The sequence below is a fragment of the Apostichopus japonicus genome, chromosome 13 (genome assembly GCF_037975245.1).
Source record: "Apostichopus japonicus isolate 1M-3 chromosome 13, ASM3797524v1, whole genome shotgun sequence".
NCBI lineage: Eukaryota > Metazoa > Echinodermata > Holothuroidea > Aspidochirotida > Stichopodidae > Apostichopus > Apostichopus japonicus.
The window spans coordinates 5,856,808-5,876,277 of NC_092573.1; the positions used below are offsets into that span (position 1 = coordinate 5,856,808).

Genomic DNA, 19,470 nt, shown 5'->3' on the forward strand with positions numbered 1-19,470 from the left:
CAAGACTGCAGCAGAGTAGAAGATCAAAAGGAACCATAAAAGGACGATTAATAAGAAAGAGCAACACATCTCGAGGCTGTCCGAGATTGTCAACAAAGAGACCCAGATAACAGCCATCGACTTTATTACAGCCGTCTCTGTACAAACGATTCTTCATGTAGTCAAAACATTAGTTTTGACCTTTGAAATTTCACTGCCCTGAGCAATCTAAAGGACCGGTTGTATTTCTAAACTCGTTGCACTTTTTGATACCTGACCTTTTAAGCACAGGAGGACCCTTTCAAACATGGTTGTGGGACTATATATACGCATTCTAGTTAGCTCTTTTCAAATGGGATTTAAACTTATATGAAACAAGGAAAATGTTGAGAACTGGATGGAATCCTTAATTATATATATCATTCAACACGATTCTTCTTTAGGTGAAAAAGAAAGTCTAAGATTTTGTCGTCTGCCATTTATAGTAATTATGAGATGTAGAGATACGCTGTGTATTTGGCAAACTACTGACCAACCACGCACACATACATACACATACACCCACACACAGACACAGTTTGTTCTCTTCTGTTGGATTATGACGTAATTCGTTCTACCTAAAGCGATCCTGTAATAAACCGTTTGTCTATGCTGTTGTGTCGGTCCCGGGACAACCTAACAACCTTATAGGAAAACTTCATTGACAAACACTATAACGCAATAGGTCCGTCTAAACGGTTAAAAAGAAAGTGTTCTTCAAGAAACCTTGATAGATGTTACATAACACACACCATACCATTCAAATTAAGGTATGCATAAATTAACATATATCAAACAATATCGTGAACAGATTATTTGGTGGCGCTAAGTAATTATCCAACATATGTTTAATAGAGTATGACCACTAAGGCAGATATGTGAGAACGATATAGAAAGACAACAATGCATAGGACTCATATTTCATGCCTTCAATAACCACATATATATAAATATATATCTCAAATATGTCTCAATGTGACTATAGTTGAGCAGTGTCTTCATGAATTCAAAAATTTCAAAATTATTTCATGTATTCACCTCATTTATCTTGAAGCGCATGCTCTGTGCGTTGCATATATTAATCTGTACTTTGCTGCTATCTCCACCTTATAAACTGCATGGCCTATAACTTGTGATTGATATACAGAGGTATGGAAAACAAATACATATAAATACAAACAAAGGCGTCCCTACCCTGCTTTCAGTTGTCTTGCGTGCAAAGGTAATTGTTGCGCGATGCCAGTAGTTACCCTTGTCTCCACTTGCACTCCATGTTGGGGTTTGGGGAAGTGTCCTATAGTTTTCATTGACCACATAGACGTTAAGTGCCTCCACATCGTTACCGTACATATGATACCAGAATTCAAGACAAGAAGTCCCCGTCGTAGCCTGAAATTTTGGACTTATAAGTCTTGCGAGGCCTGTTCCAGGACTACTAGGATCGCCGGCAAATACCAGATAAAATCCTAAATTCAGAAAGGAAGGATAAAACAAAAGAGACGTAATGTATAATTTTTAATATGAATAAAAAGATATGATATACCTCTACGGTCTGACACATGCATATCAGCAATCCTGCGTGAGATTTGAGAGAGAAGGTGCAGAGGGGGGGGGGGTGGGAGAAGAGGACCCATTTCAAAATAGTTAATCGAGGGCATCCAGTAAAAAGTGTTGTAATTGTCAGGTCTGACGAAAGAGGTGTCAGGGAACATGTTTCAATATACACTACGTCAGTAACACTCCATTTGATTATACTGGCACCGACGTTACACGGTTATACTTACCTAATTCATCACCACGGGTTTTGTCGTGCTCCGGTCCACTGAAATGGTCTCTAGTGGCTCCATTTTGCCAGGTCCAATCCGCCGTATCAGTTTGATCTTGTTTGTAGTAACATATGTCTACAGACTCGAAATCGCAAGACACCCCAGATGTATTGGTATACACGTCTGCCAATAAAGAAATAACGATGTATTCAATTTCAAAGAGAAAATAAAAATTAAAAAAAAAAATGTTCTTGTTATCCTAAAGGATAACCTGATCAAATTATACAACAGTTCGTCTTTTCCATTGAGGTCAAGGGTCAGGTCGGGTCTGGAGACGGTTATGTCACTGAGGAACCTCCTGAAAGTATCCAGGATTTAAGTATGTTATGAAAATGAAAATAAACATCTTTCTTCATGAAGATTTTGTCCGGGGTCTTTTTTTTATGACCACAGGCCTCAGTTTATTAGCCTCGTGACTACCACACCATTTTCGTCAGACCTGCATATTCTAGCACGAATGCCAGGATGACAAGTGCTTTCCTGTTTGTTCTGTTTGTTCTGTTTTACCTCCATGGTTCTACACAAAACGTGCTTACAGCGAGATATGATGTTGTACCAAATATTTAATTGATTTCAATTTGATAACAAAAATAAATCAACAAAGACATCTGAAATAAAGTGAAAGAAACAATTCACTGTTATACTAGTAATATTTAATCTTATGGATAATGCAACGAAACGTTGAAAGTGAGAACCTTTACTTATTCGGCCACAAGGTTTGTTTAAACACATTTCATTTCTTTTTAGTTTGGTCCAAATATTTAATAATAAATTGGAAACCTAGAAAAAAGTAGTACTACAAATTTTGCTTCTTTCAACTCACATTCTCCGGGACATATGGCTCCCGTTATCATGACGTCGTCAAAAGCAATATCACCTCTATAGTCTCCGGATCCCATGCATTCAATAATGACCTTAAGGACAAAAGAAAAGGGAAAAATTATTATAATTCAGTTTTAAATGAGAGCAGTAGAGTGGTATCGAACAATTCGTTTTGATAATGATGTTGATGATGATGATGATGACGACGACGACGACGACGACGACGACGACGACGATGACGACGACGACGACGACGATGACGACGACGATGATGATGATGATGATTTAATGAATTAATGCAGATCATGATTTCATGCATCAGGCTTTCGGCACTGTAACATATCTCTGCAATAACCAATGACCTGCGGCGCCCTCACAATATCTCTGGCAATATCCACACAAAGGTATACGCGCGCAATCACCCGCACAAGCACACCCGCACAAGCACTCACTTGAAAGTCTTTGGGTGAAGTTAGATCCATCTCTGTAGCACGCCACAGGTCTCCTCTGTTACCACTTAGTGACCATAAAGGGCTGCCCATACTTGTATCAGTTACATTTTTCGCGTACACAGATATCGTACCAACGGACTCGCCAAAGAGATGATACCAAAGAATGACACAGTTAGAACCGTCTGGGGAACCTGCTATAATAGGGCTGACTAGTCTACCCAACAAGCCTTCTTTTAATCCAGAGGACTCCAGAAACATGTAATATCCTGTTGGTGAACAGATTGGTGTGCAACGTTACAATATCCTAACAAATTATAAACAAGTATACATTATTTAATCAATAAACAAAGAAACATGTGTCATTTCTGGTTAATTCCTTATACAATTGAAAAAAGAGGATGGTGATTCGGAGCTAATCCCCAAACTTGGTTATTTGACCTCTACGATCTGGTCACATCGTCATGCACTCACCAAGTTTGAAGGTCACGGGCATGAATGTTTACGTGGGATGTGTGCAGCACATCTTCTTAAACCTTTGAACTTCATTGACCTCATGACCTTTAATATATGTCAACAAATACGATGTAAACATTAAAAGTCATTATTGCCTACATGAGTATGGCACTTTCAACCAATTTGTCCCTTAATCATGTACATATACACACAAGAACTATTTTTGTTTTTTGGGGAGGGGGAGGGATGAGGGGGGAGGGGGCGTTATATTTATGACGTGTACCGTCTGTCCATTCATCGTATGCCTTCATACTCTCACGTGGGCTAAATAGCGCTTCCTGGCAAACACGGTCAAATTCAAGATTGACCATTGACCTTTCACTTGGTCTCGTGACTAAAGGTGGTAAGTTGGTACCGGCCAGCCGTCGGTGGCTCTACTCCTTGTCGTATAACTGCAACCGTTCCTGATTTATTATAGGTTTGTACGGGTTTCCCCCAATTTAGATAAAATAACTCGGATCCCTTTCAATTTTTTTTTGTTTGAAAATGACTTTTGCTACCATTAGCCACTTCATTAAAAATCCAAGGCAGTATTTCACTTCCCCTAAGAGTTGCCTTAAATTTCTCAATACTTAATTCGAGTCCTGATGTCTTTATAGTGCACAATATCCTAACCATGTTTCTGGGTGTGTTGTTAGTGTACGTATGATGTGGGCAGAAACACATAATAATATCACTTTAAAAGTAGACCATGAGGCACAATACCCCATCCACACAACCTCAAATATATGGGTTTGATAATAATGCTGTTGTGAGATTAGCTTTGAGATGCAACTTTGAGACTCCAAAAGAACTGTTACACACTGATCAACTGAGCTCCGTTCGGTCCCACTCAGCTTTGCAAACTCGGATCTGCTTGGTTCAACCATGGAGGTAAAAACAGATGGTTCAACTAAGCTCATCTAATCTGATAAACATTTGCCTAATCAGCTTCAACATTCAGTATATCTTTGTAAACCTCTCTCGCTCTATATCCAGCTCTCTCTCTCTCCCTATCAACAGCATGACTAACCTGTTGCGTTATCAAATGTATGATCTACGCTTGGTCCGGTAAATGAACTAGGAGTCCCTCCGGACCCACGAATCAAACGGACATCGGCTGAATTATCAAACGTGTATCCACATAGCAATGGGTCTTCAAAATTGCAGCTTATCGAGTCTAAGAGAAAATAAATTATTATTATTGTTATTATTATTGTTATTATTATTATTATTATTATTATTATTTTCTTCTTATTATTATTATTAAAATTGGGCATTGTGGTCAAGTGGTTAAGGCATGGACTTGTGATCTAAGGATTGCAGGTTCGAGTCATTGTCTGCACGGATCATTGCGTTGTGTCCTTGGGCAAGGCACTTTATCTCCATTGCCTCTCTTCAACCAGGTGTATAAATGGGTACTTGGGAGGTAACTTGTAAATATATGGTTGTGTGCGCAGGTTTGTGGCTGCTCCCTATGGGAAGTCCCCGGGACTGTTGTGTGGGTGTGTGGATGTGAGGGGCCTTAGCCTTGAACAATACTGTACATCTTCAACTTCAACTGCAACTTTAACTTTAAATTATTATTAATATTATTATATTTTATAATATTATATATATATATATATATATATATATATATAACTTTAAATTATTATTAATATTATTATATTTTATAATATTATATATATATATATATATATATATATATATATATATATATATATATATATATATAAAGTTTATATTTATACATATATTTATATATATATACATACATTTATATTTATATTATGTCTGTTGTCAATTTGATCCTGTAACGGACAGACATAGTGTTTGTATGAGAAAAATATGGGGGAATTCAATCTGCCCCTAAGCAATCCTGGAACATTCCTTTCTCAAAGTTCCAGAGAGATCATTCTCTTTTTATATATTTTGATTCAAATATTCAAAGAATGATTCCACTCAAATGGTATAGGCCGCAGAATTAACACTTAGTGACTTTTCAGAAAACTTATGTCTGGGTCATAAAATAGGATTACAACTTAATCTCTCTTTTGCTCATATCGCGTAACTTTTGAGACACAGTGTGACGTTGAGAAAGGACACGTTCAAACTGTGCTATCTTATCAGCAGTCTGAAATACAGAACGGAAATATAAACCACGTTTCTTTTCAACTGTGTAGTCATTTACCCTTCCGTTCAACCCCATTGTTAGTTCCCTGGAGCTGAGGTCACTGAAAGGTCGGTTTTGTATGTTCCAGATGGCACTCTCAGACTGGGTTTGAATGTCTTTGATATAACTTAAACAACTTCGAGCAAGTTTGGCTTTAACGGACTGTCCCGCGGAACCCCTGAGGGTCTCTTTTGCTATACCCCACGCCCCCTTCCCGCGCCTCGCAAGTGTCCACGGACCACGTAAGGGTTTGCGGACTCCTAAGTTGAGAAATATGATGAATCTAGTAACTCAAAAGAACCTTTAGTTACAACGGAAGGAAATTTTAACAAAGCTATCAAAAAATAACAATAATAATAAACCACATCATTGGTGAACTTACCGCAAGAATAAGATGTAATTTATGGTAACTTCAATACGACAAGTAAACCGTAATACTGGCTGTTACAGTATAAGAACACTGTTAGGCGTCACACGTTTACTTACATTGCAAGTAACATATGCCGGGGGTGTGGGGTGTGGGTGTAGGATTAGGAGGGGGAAGGTCACACTTACCCGGTTAATCAAGTTAAGTTAATAAAAAGCCGTTTCCCGATGGAAAATATCTTCATCCCGGGAGTGCTTTATGATTACAATATTGAATATAATACAAATGCAGGGGGTGGGGGACCGGTGTCACATAGGTGACCACACACCCCCTGCCCATCAGGCTACACTGTCTCGAATGTTTCTAATTTATATAGACAAACCCCTTACCTACTGCACACAATCCTGGAGTGAACGTGATATCATCTAGAGCAATGTCGTTTTGTGTAACAGAGCCGAGCGTCGCTTGAAATATGATCTGGATGATATGAAAGAAAACAAATATTGAAGTAAATACTTATTATTGACAAATATTCAAGTTCGTTTCATTGCTGTGAGGTCTGACAAGTGTGGGGGGAGGGGCAGGGGAAATATATTCATTTTTTGTAATGTTTGACGGAATCAGAAGAAAGGGTTCCCGACTTGATTCTCTACGCCTACACCGATTACGGGCTAAACCAATGTACATTACACTGAGGCTATACTATATGGATATTGCAACATATATATCGTATATTGTTACGGTATAGGCCTATAGCATTTCGTAGTATACTGTGTACATAGTATATTAAGTATAATGTAACAGTATCTAGTCAGTTTTGAATATTATATGTATAGTATATTGTATAATTAGAATATTGTAACAGTATTAAGTAGGTATTGTGTTTTATGTATAGTATATTTTCATGGTATTTAGCATTTTTTATTATATTGTGTTTTTAGTAAATTGTCTTGTAACAGTAAATAATAAACAGTATATTGTATATAAAGTGTATTGTAACCAACTTGTGACTAATATAGGCAGGGGCGGGATTTGAGTTGTGAAAGTGGGGGGGGCAAACCTGCCAGCAAGACTATCTAAGCGGAGCGCCACCATCAGTTGGCGCGTAGCGTACAAGAAATTTTTTGGCTTTACAAACCCTCCAGACGGCCGGAAACGGCACTTCCCGAGTGCTCTAAGCTGCATGTACCCATCCTTGAAATGTGGATCTCATGTCTGCAGTTGTATCTAGATAGTTAATTTTCGTTTAAAAATTTGAAGAGGATTGATAGTAAAACATATGGTCAAGATGGTGATGTACAACTTTTGTTATACGTCACTATCTAAGCGGAGCGCCATCATCGGTTGGCATGGAGCGTCGAAATTTTCGATGAAAGGTACCCTTAGATCGTAAAATCCGCTTTCCCCCTAAAATTATTAGTATATTGTAAATTGGACCGATCAAGAATATGTTCAGCACCCACTTCTTGGAGCACTTGGCAAATATTGGGAGCTGAACATACCTTTACCCCCCCCCCCCCCCACCGAAACTGCCGAGTGCTGTATACTGTAACAATGGATTTAATGTGTTACTGTGTTAGTGCCAATTTGTAATTTACATTATTCGATTTGCATGCATCATTCCCAGTGGCGGAGCTAGGGATATCGATCAGGGGGGGGGGGGCGAGAATGGTCTGTAGGGGCGCTTTTGACACTATCTAAGCGGAGTGCCACCACAGGTTGGCGCGGAGCGTACAGAAATTTTTTGAGTAAAGATACTCCCTAGATCGCCGGAAATGACCCTTTCCGGGCCTTGCTTATTTGCAGATAAACGAAGAATAAATAGGTGTCATCGCCGAATTACACCAACAAAATGTGACAAATGTCAATAGGTAGATGAGAACGCAATAAAAAAAGTCAATAATAGCGAATAAGTAAAAAGTAAAAGAGTGCCAGCAGTCCACTGACTGTATGGACGCTCCGCCACTGATCATTCCAGGATTTCGAGCAGTAAAGAAATTACATCGGCATTGGTTGCCATTGCATATTGTTGAATGACACTGGGGGGGGGGGGGGGGTTCATGTCTCAGTGTATTTAATTTAATTATTGATATATCCAATATGAAAATCTGGCTTTCGTAAATCGTTTCTCTGGATTTAGTAATTCAACGCATTCAGTAGAGCAGCAACGTTGAAAATCAATTCCTGAAGCTAGCACTGTAGCACATGCCGGGGATTCATTACATGCAGAATTGAATCGCTAGTTTGTTAGCTCCAGGATTCGTAACCTGTGCTGCGAACCATATCCTAGCTCCAGCTCCAGTTATTCTGCATGTTTCATGTTACGATGTTAAACACAAATTCGACTTAGATTCGAAACAAATAGGCCTATTTGATAGAGCTGTTGTGGGGGAATAATTCGATTAGGGTTGTGCACATTTGTCTGCAAAAACGACAAAAAGTGAACTAAGGTCTGGGAAAAAGTGGGGGGCAAATGCCCCCTCTTGCCCCCCCCCCCCCCCCCGTAATCCCGCCCATGAATATAGGTGTTTTATTTAAAACAACAAAAAACAAAGATAGGTCAGGTTAATGGAACATAACATTCATCTTCGTTTTGCAGCAAACTACAACCCCATTATATCAATCTCTGGCGCATGAACTAACAAGATTGCAACTGATCTTTTGCCATCGTAAACGCATCCAATCAGTAAATTATTTGATTTTGTCTTCTTTTGACCGTACTCTGCCTTTATACGTTTCCTTGTGTGCTTGTTCTGAAATCTTCTGCTAACCTGCAGAAGCTTAATCAGACTTGTCTCAAACCCTGGCACACATGCCATTTCCACATACAACATGAATGGAATGCCACGATAGCTCAATTATAATAGAGATGATAATAATTCCAATGTTCGTTAGTGACGCCAACTTCTTTCCAGCGGGTCTCAATTAAATCAGCTTTGTTTTAATTATCTTGATAATAAATGCTGTGTAAACTTTGATCATCATTGACCATAATTAGTCCCTCTCCCATGTCACATTTACGGGACACTTTTGATTGAATAATTAATTGTAATTCTTTACAGCGTGATGTCAAATTTACCTGGTTATGATTTATATGGTCGACAAATTTATGCCATTCTAGCATCAGACAAGAAGAAATTGGATCAAAATCGACAGTAACACATGTTTTAGATAACATACTTCAGTTTGCGAGTACAGAAATATCAGTTTACCGATAGACTTATGTATTTGTGTTTTCTTGTATATGGATAATTTAAAAGTAACCTCACACCTCGCACTAATCATAACCTCCATCTTCCTCCATGCAAATATCGAATCAAACTATTTATTTAAAATTTTAAAGGGAGAGGGAGAGGGAGGGGTGGAGGGAGAGGGGGAGGGGGAGGTAGGTTGATACTGACCTGAATGGTATTCGTTGTTGCATCAATAGTAACCAACCCCCTCTGCCAGGTATCTCCCCTGTTCCCGGACTTTCTCCATATCCGTTGAGGGAGGGCAGACCCGTCATCAGTGTCCAGTGTTTGTACTTCAAGTGATCCTACATTTACTCCATACATATGGTAAAAAAATTCAAGGCATCGGGTGTTCCCTGCTGCGATATCAGGGCTTATAAGAGCGCTAGTATCTCCCGACTGGGCCGGGCTGCTAGATTCAATGTAAACGTAGTAACCTGATGAGGGGAAAAAAGAAAAGAAATATAATGGTAAACAAATTACCTTGATATATTTATCAGTATAGTAACCACAACAAATTCTCCAAGATTGCAGCACTGTACCGTGGGAGATGGCATTGCCAATTACACACACTGTTTCGTGTCTCAGGATGGCGCCCAAACGGGGCACTGCGCAAATCCTACAGCAGCCTATAGAGGCACAACTTTACCTTTCCTCTTCAATAAAACTTTAAAAAACATGTATGAACACCTCCTGCCCCCTTTGTGGGCCAACAGTCAGACGTATACGCACCCAAACATCCCATTACACTTACACTCTACGGCCAGATTGTTTTAACACAATAATAATAATAATAATAATATTAATAATAGTAATGAACTCAATGAATAATGAACTCAATCAGTTTGTCAAAGATTGTACTTTTTACGTAAACTGAAATATTTGGAAGTCCACATCACTATTCTTGTACAGTCAGTGTGATACAATGCGTGCTGACTTTTAATATTATTTGTTTTTTTCGAGCTGCATACGAAGGATTCTTCTGGTAAATTAGAGAAGATCGTAAGGGCCGGCAGCCGTGCTATTCATAGTGATATTTGCCTGAAATTTGTCAGACATTGAAATGGTTCTCCAGAAAACGAATAGAATACTAAATGATCAAACACCTCTCCTTTTTCCGAACTATGTCTTCTGTCGTTCAGGTAGCATACTTCCCATGCCACGGTCTAAACATAACATTTCAGGTTTTCTTTCTTACCCAATTCTGTTTCTCTTTTCAACCTGAGAGTCGTTTGATATTATCTATCTGTATATCTATATATCTGTCGATCCATCCATCCATCTATCCATTCCTATACCCGATACCCTGAGAGCAACTCAAGGGCGGCGGAAGCACCTTTAATCTGTGGGGGCACCGACATCAAAGGGCACTTTGCAGAAATTCGATTAGACTGATGCAGCCTTATATTACCTTTATAACTCTTATTGTATTATCTTATTTGCGTATACACATCACTCCATGAACACCCCCCCCCCCCCCTCAAGGAAAATATGCATACTAGCACTGCAATATCCAATGTGCAAATTGGGAAACAAGGAACAAGTTTTCTTTTGAGACAAAATGAGGTGAAATCATGCTAGTTGCTTATGTAGGAATCTTCGAATAAGAGTTTATTTCTGATTAATATCTTAACAATTTATTCCATTCGAAATAGCTTTGAGTTTGACCCACAGTAATTCATTAAAAGTCAGGGGCGTAGCCAGGATTTGCAAAGTTGTACGCACGACTATCTGAGCGGAGCGCCACCATCGGTTGGCGCGGAGCGAACAAGAAAATTTTTGGTTTTACAAACCCCTCAGATGGCCGGCAACGGCCCTTCCCGAGTGTTCATTCTGGTTCCCTGGCCTCTTGCTAACTTGAGACACCTCAATTTTTATGTAGAAAAAGGGCACATTTTTAACCTGAGGAAAAGTGGGGGGGCATGTGCCCCCTGTGCCCCCCGGTTCCGCCGCCCTTGGAGCAACTGTTCCATACTCCACATCCTCACCACCGTCCTCATCCAGTTAATGTACCCAGACACAATTTAATCCACTTTCAGTGTAATTAACATACAGCCCAGATAGATACAGACACAATAGATGTAGCTTCGGTCTTCTATTTGTAGGTCCATGACAAAAATCACAATAATTCTAGATTAAAAGTATCCAAAAACAATTACATTTTTTATTGTCGCATTACAATTATAACATATATTTACTAGACGTTCCAAAGGGGTACCGTAGTTAATACATGTCGTCAATGTGTGCGTTGCATGGCTGCATGTGATCTACTCGAACTGAACAACATGTTTCCTAAAATAGTTCACCTTACCTACACTTGTACCGGTCGTATGGTCTACGGGCGGTCCAGTATTATCGGTCGGCGTGCTACCTTGTAGTACCGTCCAATCCCAATCGTCAGTGGTCGACTGTTGAAATTCGCAAACATCGCCATTTTCGAAGTCGCATTGAAAGGAGTCGACTGGTGGAGCGTCTGTTTGCGCATCTGTGAATAGATATAACATCAAAGGGTTACAACAAATAATATGCCTCTTGCATGCACACCGATCTGATGAAGAATAATTATGTGGACAGTTCGCACAATGAACTGATCTGAGTGCGAGTATACAGTGTTTACGTACCTGTTGCATACGATTTCAGTAATGTTATTCCTTTTAATCAAAATACTTTACATTTATCTTCGATGAATTTATATATTTGATTAGGAAATATATTTTTGCACATTTTTTCCAAATTCTTCGAAGGTTACAAACACCGTGTATGACAATAAAGTATGCTTTGAGCGTAATACGAACTGCTAAGGCTTTACATATAACTAACGATCAATTCCATGATTTTTAAGGGGGTAAAAGACAGAAGATCAATATGCTGACATTTATCTTGTGGGAACAAGTAATCCCTGCTACTAGGGACCAAGTATAGCAGCACTTTGGTGAGAAGTGGAATATTAAAGGCAATCAACTTACAGCAATGATATGGACTCTATCCATTGTGATGAACCAATACTCTTTAGCGACAAAGGACTGATATGCTATGCTTGATATTATTGCGTTCTTTTGGAACCGACTTCACATTGTCTACTATGGTCTAACACCAATTAATAGAGAAAAACAATGTAACATAACCAAGTTCTTTTTTCCAAGAAGTTTGATTATGCAGTCACTTCAAACTAACGTAATCAACCAACCAACCTACTAACTTTCTAACTGACGGACGGACTGATTAACCTAACCCTGTTAATATAACTTACACGTTATGCCTTTCAAAGTATAGGCCTATAACCGCACACTATACTATATCGGTACTTCATCAGTATATTGTACACCTTGTAGATATGTACTACCGTACCTCTCAGTAATATAACCAGAGGCCCTATATCAACTCCCTGATCTGACCAATTGATGATGTTTTGGGGCGTACCCAACCAATTACATAGAGAGGCCTATATAACCGCACACTATACTAATCGGTACTTCGTCAGTATGTATTGTACACATTGTGGATCTGTACTACATCTCAGTAATCTGACCAGAGGCCCTAATAACTCCCTAACCTGACCAATTACATAGATAGGCCTATATAAGCATAATGTATCAGTATGTCTTCAACACGTGATACCAGTATTATAGCAAAGGTGGGGTAGGTATGTGAGGGGGGGGGGGGTGGGCAGGAGGTGAACAGCAGCAGATTGGGGATATATCTCACAAGAGAGAACGTTTGAAATACAACTATGTTTTGGAATGCGGTCTCTTTTTTGGACATGTGTAAAAGCCCTCTACTCTTTGAAGTGCCGTTCTTCCATATTCTGTATAATCTCTTTGCAATGAATCAGCATGATAACAAGCTCCTGTATTATAAATGAGAGCTAAAAGATAAGCGTTTACAAGTTTATTATTTTATTACACCAAATATTGTAAAGTTAGATCGGAAACTCCAAACAAGATGTTACAGGCAGTCCTGCAGTTGAGGTATTATTTGTTTGCGATGTCATATAACTTCCATCTTGTAACGGTAATAAAAACTGACTCAGCAAATTTGACCAACTTCGACAACTTGCAAATTTATCTGCTACTCGTATCCAAGCACAGCAAACAGCGATGGGTGCGAAGCTCATTTTTTTTTTTTTTTTTTTTTTGGGGGGGGGGGGGTGATTATATCACCTCTACTATAACCATGATTAGTTCTGAGCTATATATCTGGTGTTGGTGGTGGAAAATGAGGGGGGGGGGGGGCTGGTAGGGGGAGGCGGGTTGTTCATCACAAGCATTGTTTATCATTTAAACTGACGGTACTGTAAGACTAGTATACCCTAATACACTACCATGAAAAAACCACTGGAACTGATACTGACTTCATGGACAGAATTGGCTCTAGTGTGTTGGAGAAAGTTTAAAATAAAAACAGCAACAACCAAAAGCACTGCTATCTGTTCAGGAAGTATTTCTATATCACTTTATTGTTTGAGAGCTGACCCTTGAAACATTTGAGACGTGTCACAGTTAAAAAAGTGTCTCAACTACTGATTCTAACACACTGAACATTTTGTCAATTCCTCGAAGCATGTTAAGACACGCATGAAAAACGTGAGATTTTATCTACCCCCTCCCTTCCGCCATAGTACATGTTTACAATGTATAACGAATTTTTCAACGACAAATTCTTTTGAATGTCATTCATGGATGTTCCGTTGTAATTACCTGACGTTAAGAGAGCGCATGCGTTGACAACCCTCCGGCGCTCTTACAGCACCAAGAGTGATATTACTAACTTCTCAATGACGGATTGCGCTGACGTCATTTATCGAATGTATGAATTAAGAATTATGAATACAGAATGCTTTTTAGAAAACTCTACGCATTATTGAATAATGGAAACGGACATTTGGGAAATTTGTTGTATTAACAACGAGTGATTAGCAACTTATCACACCCTGTCAATGCCATCAGTATATAGCCTCAAAATATGCTAGAAAGAAAGAAAAAATGGCCACTCAATGCTCTAAGTTTATAAACAGGCACTGTATTGTAACCCCGAAATTAAGGTATACACATTTTAAACGTCTAATTGTACCCCTCTTCTGTATGTGTGGAAATATTACGGAGAAGCAGCGGTGTACCTAGAATAGGTGGAACCCCGTTGTCATCCCTGTGCAGGAATGCCGTCCTGGGGGAGGGGTCTAAGGGGGAGGGGTTTTTGTATGTGTTGCGGGGCTTAGATGCAAAATGGTATACTATCTATGGTAAAGCTTCAAACTTATGACAAGATCAATATGTGGCATGCCCCCCTACCCCCCCCCCCCCACACACACACCGAATGGTACCCGGGCGGACTGCCCTGTCCCCGCCGAGTACGCTACAGTGGAGGATAATATCCTTTAGGAAAGTAACTTTTGAAAACTTCAACTAAGTTTCAGTTTGCTCAAATTTGGAATTGATATTGATGACCTTTCACCTGAGTTATTTGATTATTTGAAATGGTGATTTTTCGCTTCCCCCTTTTCCTGATCTTGTTTAGCTTTTAATAAGTGAGATTCCCATCGATTCGCTAAATGGAAAACTTGATAGAGACCATAAATATAAACCTTTTTCTCTCTTCTTCTTTTTTGGCAGATAGATTCAGTATAATACGTTAGTGTGTCCGAGAGCTGTGTAATTGGAACATGAAGTTGTAAAACCTGCACCGAGTTTGTATTGAAACCTCAAAGCCAGAAGGAGATATGTCTAAGCTTTGCCTACATACATGATAAAACTAAATAAAAATCGTACTTTAGTAATTACAAATCTCTCCAAAAATTATGAGATCAGGTTCATATGTGTGTGCATGCAACGTTTGCTATATGAAAGAACAAAAATTTTACAATCAAATTTTTGGAGACACAAAAATTCCTGCGGTGGGTTAACACGTAATTCAGCTTTCTGTATCTCTGTAGTCGAGAGCGAGGTCGGCCCCTCGACAATCGTGTAACTAGTCCCCTTTTTTGAATTTTTGATTTCTTTAATGATATTACGGAAATGGTAATACCTTCTTCTTCATCCAATATTTTTCCGGTATCCATCCGTATGTTTCAGGGCCCTTATTGCCATCGGACTCAGGACTTTAACCACGCCCCCCCCCCCCCGTCCCCATCCTCCCCCTTTCTTCAGGCCTTCCCTATTCCCTATATAGTTGCAGTCGCACTCCGTGCTTATAAGGAACACACCATAATATGACAGTCTTATGAAATTTGTTGCAGACAAACGGAACATGTCAAGATGTATATTGGTTCACACATTGTACTTGAGTGACCCTAACGTTGTGTAATGCATATAACTATTACGGTTGAAATTTGACAGACATCGCGATTTACTCTTACAATATATCGCGATGGTAATGAAAGAAAACGATTGTCCTTTTGAATGGTTGGCATTCAGAGAACGGATTTAAATAATTGAAAACGGACGTCCTTAAAGTTAATCAGTGGGCTACCCCCCCCCCCCAAATGCTATAATATGCAATAATGGTCATTCGTGTCATGTTGACACAATAAATAACATACTATAACACCATATCCCCTCTCAGGAACATGTCTTAATTTGATTCAACATTCCTCAATAGCTGAGCATAATTTAAAGGGTGAGATCCTCCGAGAAAGTATAGTTTTGCAAACATTTAGTAACTGTTAGACTATTTCTATAATTGTGGATAATATTGCCGTATAGAATCACGAACTTTTACTAACCCGCGATCATTGCCACATTTAGATTTTTAACATGCTATTATATTAAACCGCAACAAAAGCGATATAAATACAGATTAAACGTTAAACTATTATCATTGACTATACCGGTACATTGAACAAGTCAAATATAACACCAACCTAAGAACAAATTGGGAGATGACACTTATCCTGGGCGACATTCAACCATAAAGGTCATGAAATGCCCGGGTTCCTGTGTATATCCTGATCTTTTGTAACAACTAAAAATAAACATTACACAAGATGTTTATGCTAAAGCGGCATCCGTATAGCTTAAATTCCTTGGGATATTCCACTTGCTAAAGTTGAATGTTTAACAAAGACAAAAAAGCAGAATATTATCTGCATCATGAGGTCAAACTCACATCCTCATAGCATATATAGGCGTATAGTATATAGGCGTATAGCATATAGGCGTAAAGTGTAGCAGAATAGATTTGTCTGATTTGGTGTCATTTTTTTAGGCATCTGGCAACAGTAGAATGAAGGATGCCATTATGTACGGCAATTCAGCTGGAAATGTTTTTTTGCTTTTCTAGTTATTATTATTAAAATCACTTATTCACAAAGGAAAATAATATTTCTACAAAACAGTTGGATTTTGATGCCATTTTAAATTAGTGTACACGTAGATAATATATAAACAAATACTCTGGACGTATCATATTTCAAGAATAAATCAACAAGAAGATTAAAATAAGAAACTATAAATGCTTTTGAAGCTTTATCTATCGTGCTTACCTCACTGATCGTATACCTTTATGCTGTGATCGACTCCAAGGTTTTACCCATGTATGTGGTTAAAACACGTTCAATGAAACATGCTTCGAGTAATTGTTTGACGTCCTTGTATATCAGGGGTCAAACACTGATGAACTTTAAAGGCCAGCCAACACCATGAACATCAGAATACAGTATATAAACATAACCGCAATACACTTATACTGTACAACATCAACATGCATTTTTTGAGTTATGTATACGCAATGTTGGCACAGTGGCGTAGCTAAAAGGGCCCTGCCCACACCAATTATTGCCTGTCCTAACCCCAAAACGACCCCTCCCCCCCAAACACCCCCCCCCCTAAAAAGAAACAATTTTCAGAGAAATGTCCTTTCTCTTTAGAAAATAGGTTCTATCTGCCCCACCGTTGGAAACACAGGCCAGTACCATAAGTTTCAACTCATCTGTTGGATGAATTCACGACTATATGATACTTCAAAATCGGTTCGACAGATCAAATAATCCACCAACTGGGTCTGTATACACTAAGTAGTGTCATTTAGATCATAATTCATTTTCAACTTTATAGATAGACCACGTTTATCATTCTTTTGTGCCCAGTATTTCCTTATGTTTTTTCTTTGGGGGGGGGGTCGTGTTCCAGAAGGTGATCCAGAGTTTACTGAAAATGATTTAACCTTTGATATATGGATGATTTAAAACAACAATTCTCACAAAGTCACTTTCAAGTTCGAATGAAACTATTGAACATCAATTGCCATTGATCGTTACTTTGTTGTAAATTCGTGAGCTGGCTCATCTAAGGTCTGCCATTATGTATTGTCAGAAAAGCAGTAACTTGCACGGGTTTTAGAACAAAGGAAAAGAAAACCCGACTGGAACACATTTTGCCCCCCCCCCCCATCTCCCTCACCCTTTTCCTTGATAACCATAGTTCAAAGAGACATTTTGAACAGTCTCGTTAAGTAAAGATGGATATATAAAGAGATAGAGAGAGGGAGAGAGTGGCAAGAAGGTCTCTTAGAAATGACATCAGGTACATGTAGTATCTGTACTTGGAATCTTAAGGTATGGAGGGGGAAGGGAGGGGAGGGGAGGGCATGGGGGAGGGGTCTGCTTAGTTAGACCCATAAATACTGGATCTCGAGATGTGTTATTAGTAGGCCTACATGCATGACGAATCAATTTGTTCCAGTAAGTTGTTCGTCGGAAAACGTCTGTTGGAATTAGGTCTAAACAGTCTTCTTCTTTTTCATGTATAAAGTTCGTAACACCTGTTATGGCATTTTCATTACATATTGTAGTCACAAACCGCCAAAGTAGGTTTAATTAACATAAAATTGATTTGCCTCTTATTATGGACTCAAAGGAGGTCACGGTGTCTCTGAGTTGCAAAGTAGACCTAAACATTCGAGCACGGCGGGCACGAATATGTGTATAAACCGCTTGAAAACAGTAGCATTGTTTAAAGTAGTGACAGACGAGCAACGTCCCACTGTGAGATTCAATTACTAAACAGCATGCATGGACGGATATACCTGTTCTCACGGAGAGCAAGAAGCTATACTTCAGCTCACCCTGCAGACAGTACCGTACAATTCTGGTCACGTCTCTAAAGTTAAAAAAAAAAAGGTTTTACTTCACAAAGCAAAAAAAAAAAAAAATGTGGCGTGTGTAAATTTGGGGCACTTAACATAGGCCTATACATTCTTCTAAAATAAGCTATTGCGAGGAAAAGAAGTATCAAAAGTTGACTTACCTGAAGAAATTGAGAAACTCACAAGCAGTACAAAACACAGTGTAGCGGTTACTGACATCTCCATAGTGTAGCGCGGCGTAGTGTAATGTTATCTTAAGCAAGATATACTCTCTAGATTGCAACGCCAGGAAGCTTTTATCCGATTGTTGTTGTTGGTGGCGTATATATGTAATACCGTGTACGTTTTGTCATGTGTGTAGACATATGCGGCAGGACGTAGGCCTATACAGGAAAGGTGTGTTGTGGTCGGTACTAGTCAACGATGTAAACTAGTAGCACATCTCAGCCGATGCCATAAATAGGAATTTCAACCCACCAGCAGGGGTTTTATGCCTCGACTTCTACAGTTGCATGACGAGAAGTTATCGAGATAGGTAAAGAACAAATAAAACGCCCCTTTTTAACAATCACTGTAGAAGGAGCAATAACGTTGGACCAGCCGGTGATGGGGTTTGGAAGCTTGAAAAGTCAAGTGCTGTTTGGTTAAAAGCAATATATTTTATTACAGTAGTCAAGAAAACAAACATTCCTTGTTAGCTAACAAGAAGCCAGCTGAGAGTTTCTGGAGCAAAGTTCTTCCATGTCGTCAAACATAGAAGAAGTGATGTTTGGGAAGTTGGAATCAAATAGTTTCTCTAACGTTAAAGCAATTTTGTAATTTACCAGAATTCATGCGGTTGCCAGACAGGAATAAAAGCATGATACTGTATATATACTATATTATCACATGCATGCGTTATCTTAAAAGGACCTTTACTTGACCGGACGGGTGGGAGTGCAGGGAGAGTGGTTGGTTGATATCTTTCGCATGCAGGAGTTGGCCCACCGTGCCGCTTATTTAGAAC

The 19,470-nt window shown here is 39.1% G+C and overlaps 1 protein-coding gene across 1 annotated transcript in view; it reads right to left on the bottom strand.

The window, feature by feature from the left end:
• Positions 1-19,045, bottom strand: part of LOC139978313 (MAM and LDL-receptor class A domain-containing protein 1-like) — a 29,170-nt gene extending 10,125 nt beyond the window's left edge. The window contains exons 1-9 of the mRNA XM_071988386.1: positions 18,626-19,045; positions 11,698-11,871; positions 9,555-9,823; positions 6,543-6,630; positions 4,644-4,790; positions 3,119-3,384; positions 2,668-2,758; positions 1,803-1,967; positions 1,213-1,484 (exon numbers count right to left, since the gene is read on the bottom strand). Coding sequence (XP_071844487.1) covers positions 1,213-1,484; positions 1,803-1,967; positions 2,668-2,758; positions 3,119-3,384; positions 4,644-4,790; positions 6,543-6,630; positions 9,555-9,823; positions 11,698-11,871; positions 18,626-18,689 — 1,536 coding nt within the window. The 5' untranslated portion in view covers positions 18,690-19,045. The remainder of the gene's footprint in view (positions 1-1,212; positions 1,485-1,802; positions 1,968-2,667; positions 2,759-3,118; positions 3,385-4,643; positions 4,791-6,542; positions 6,631-9,554; positions 9,824-11,697; positions 11,872-18,625) is intronic.
• Between the last annotated feature and the right edge of the window lie 425 nt (positions 19,046-19,470).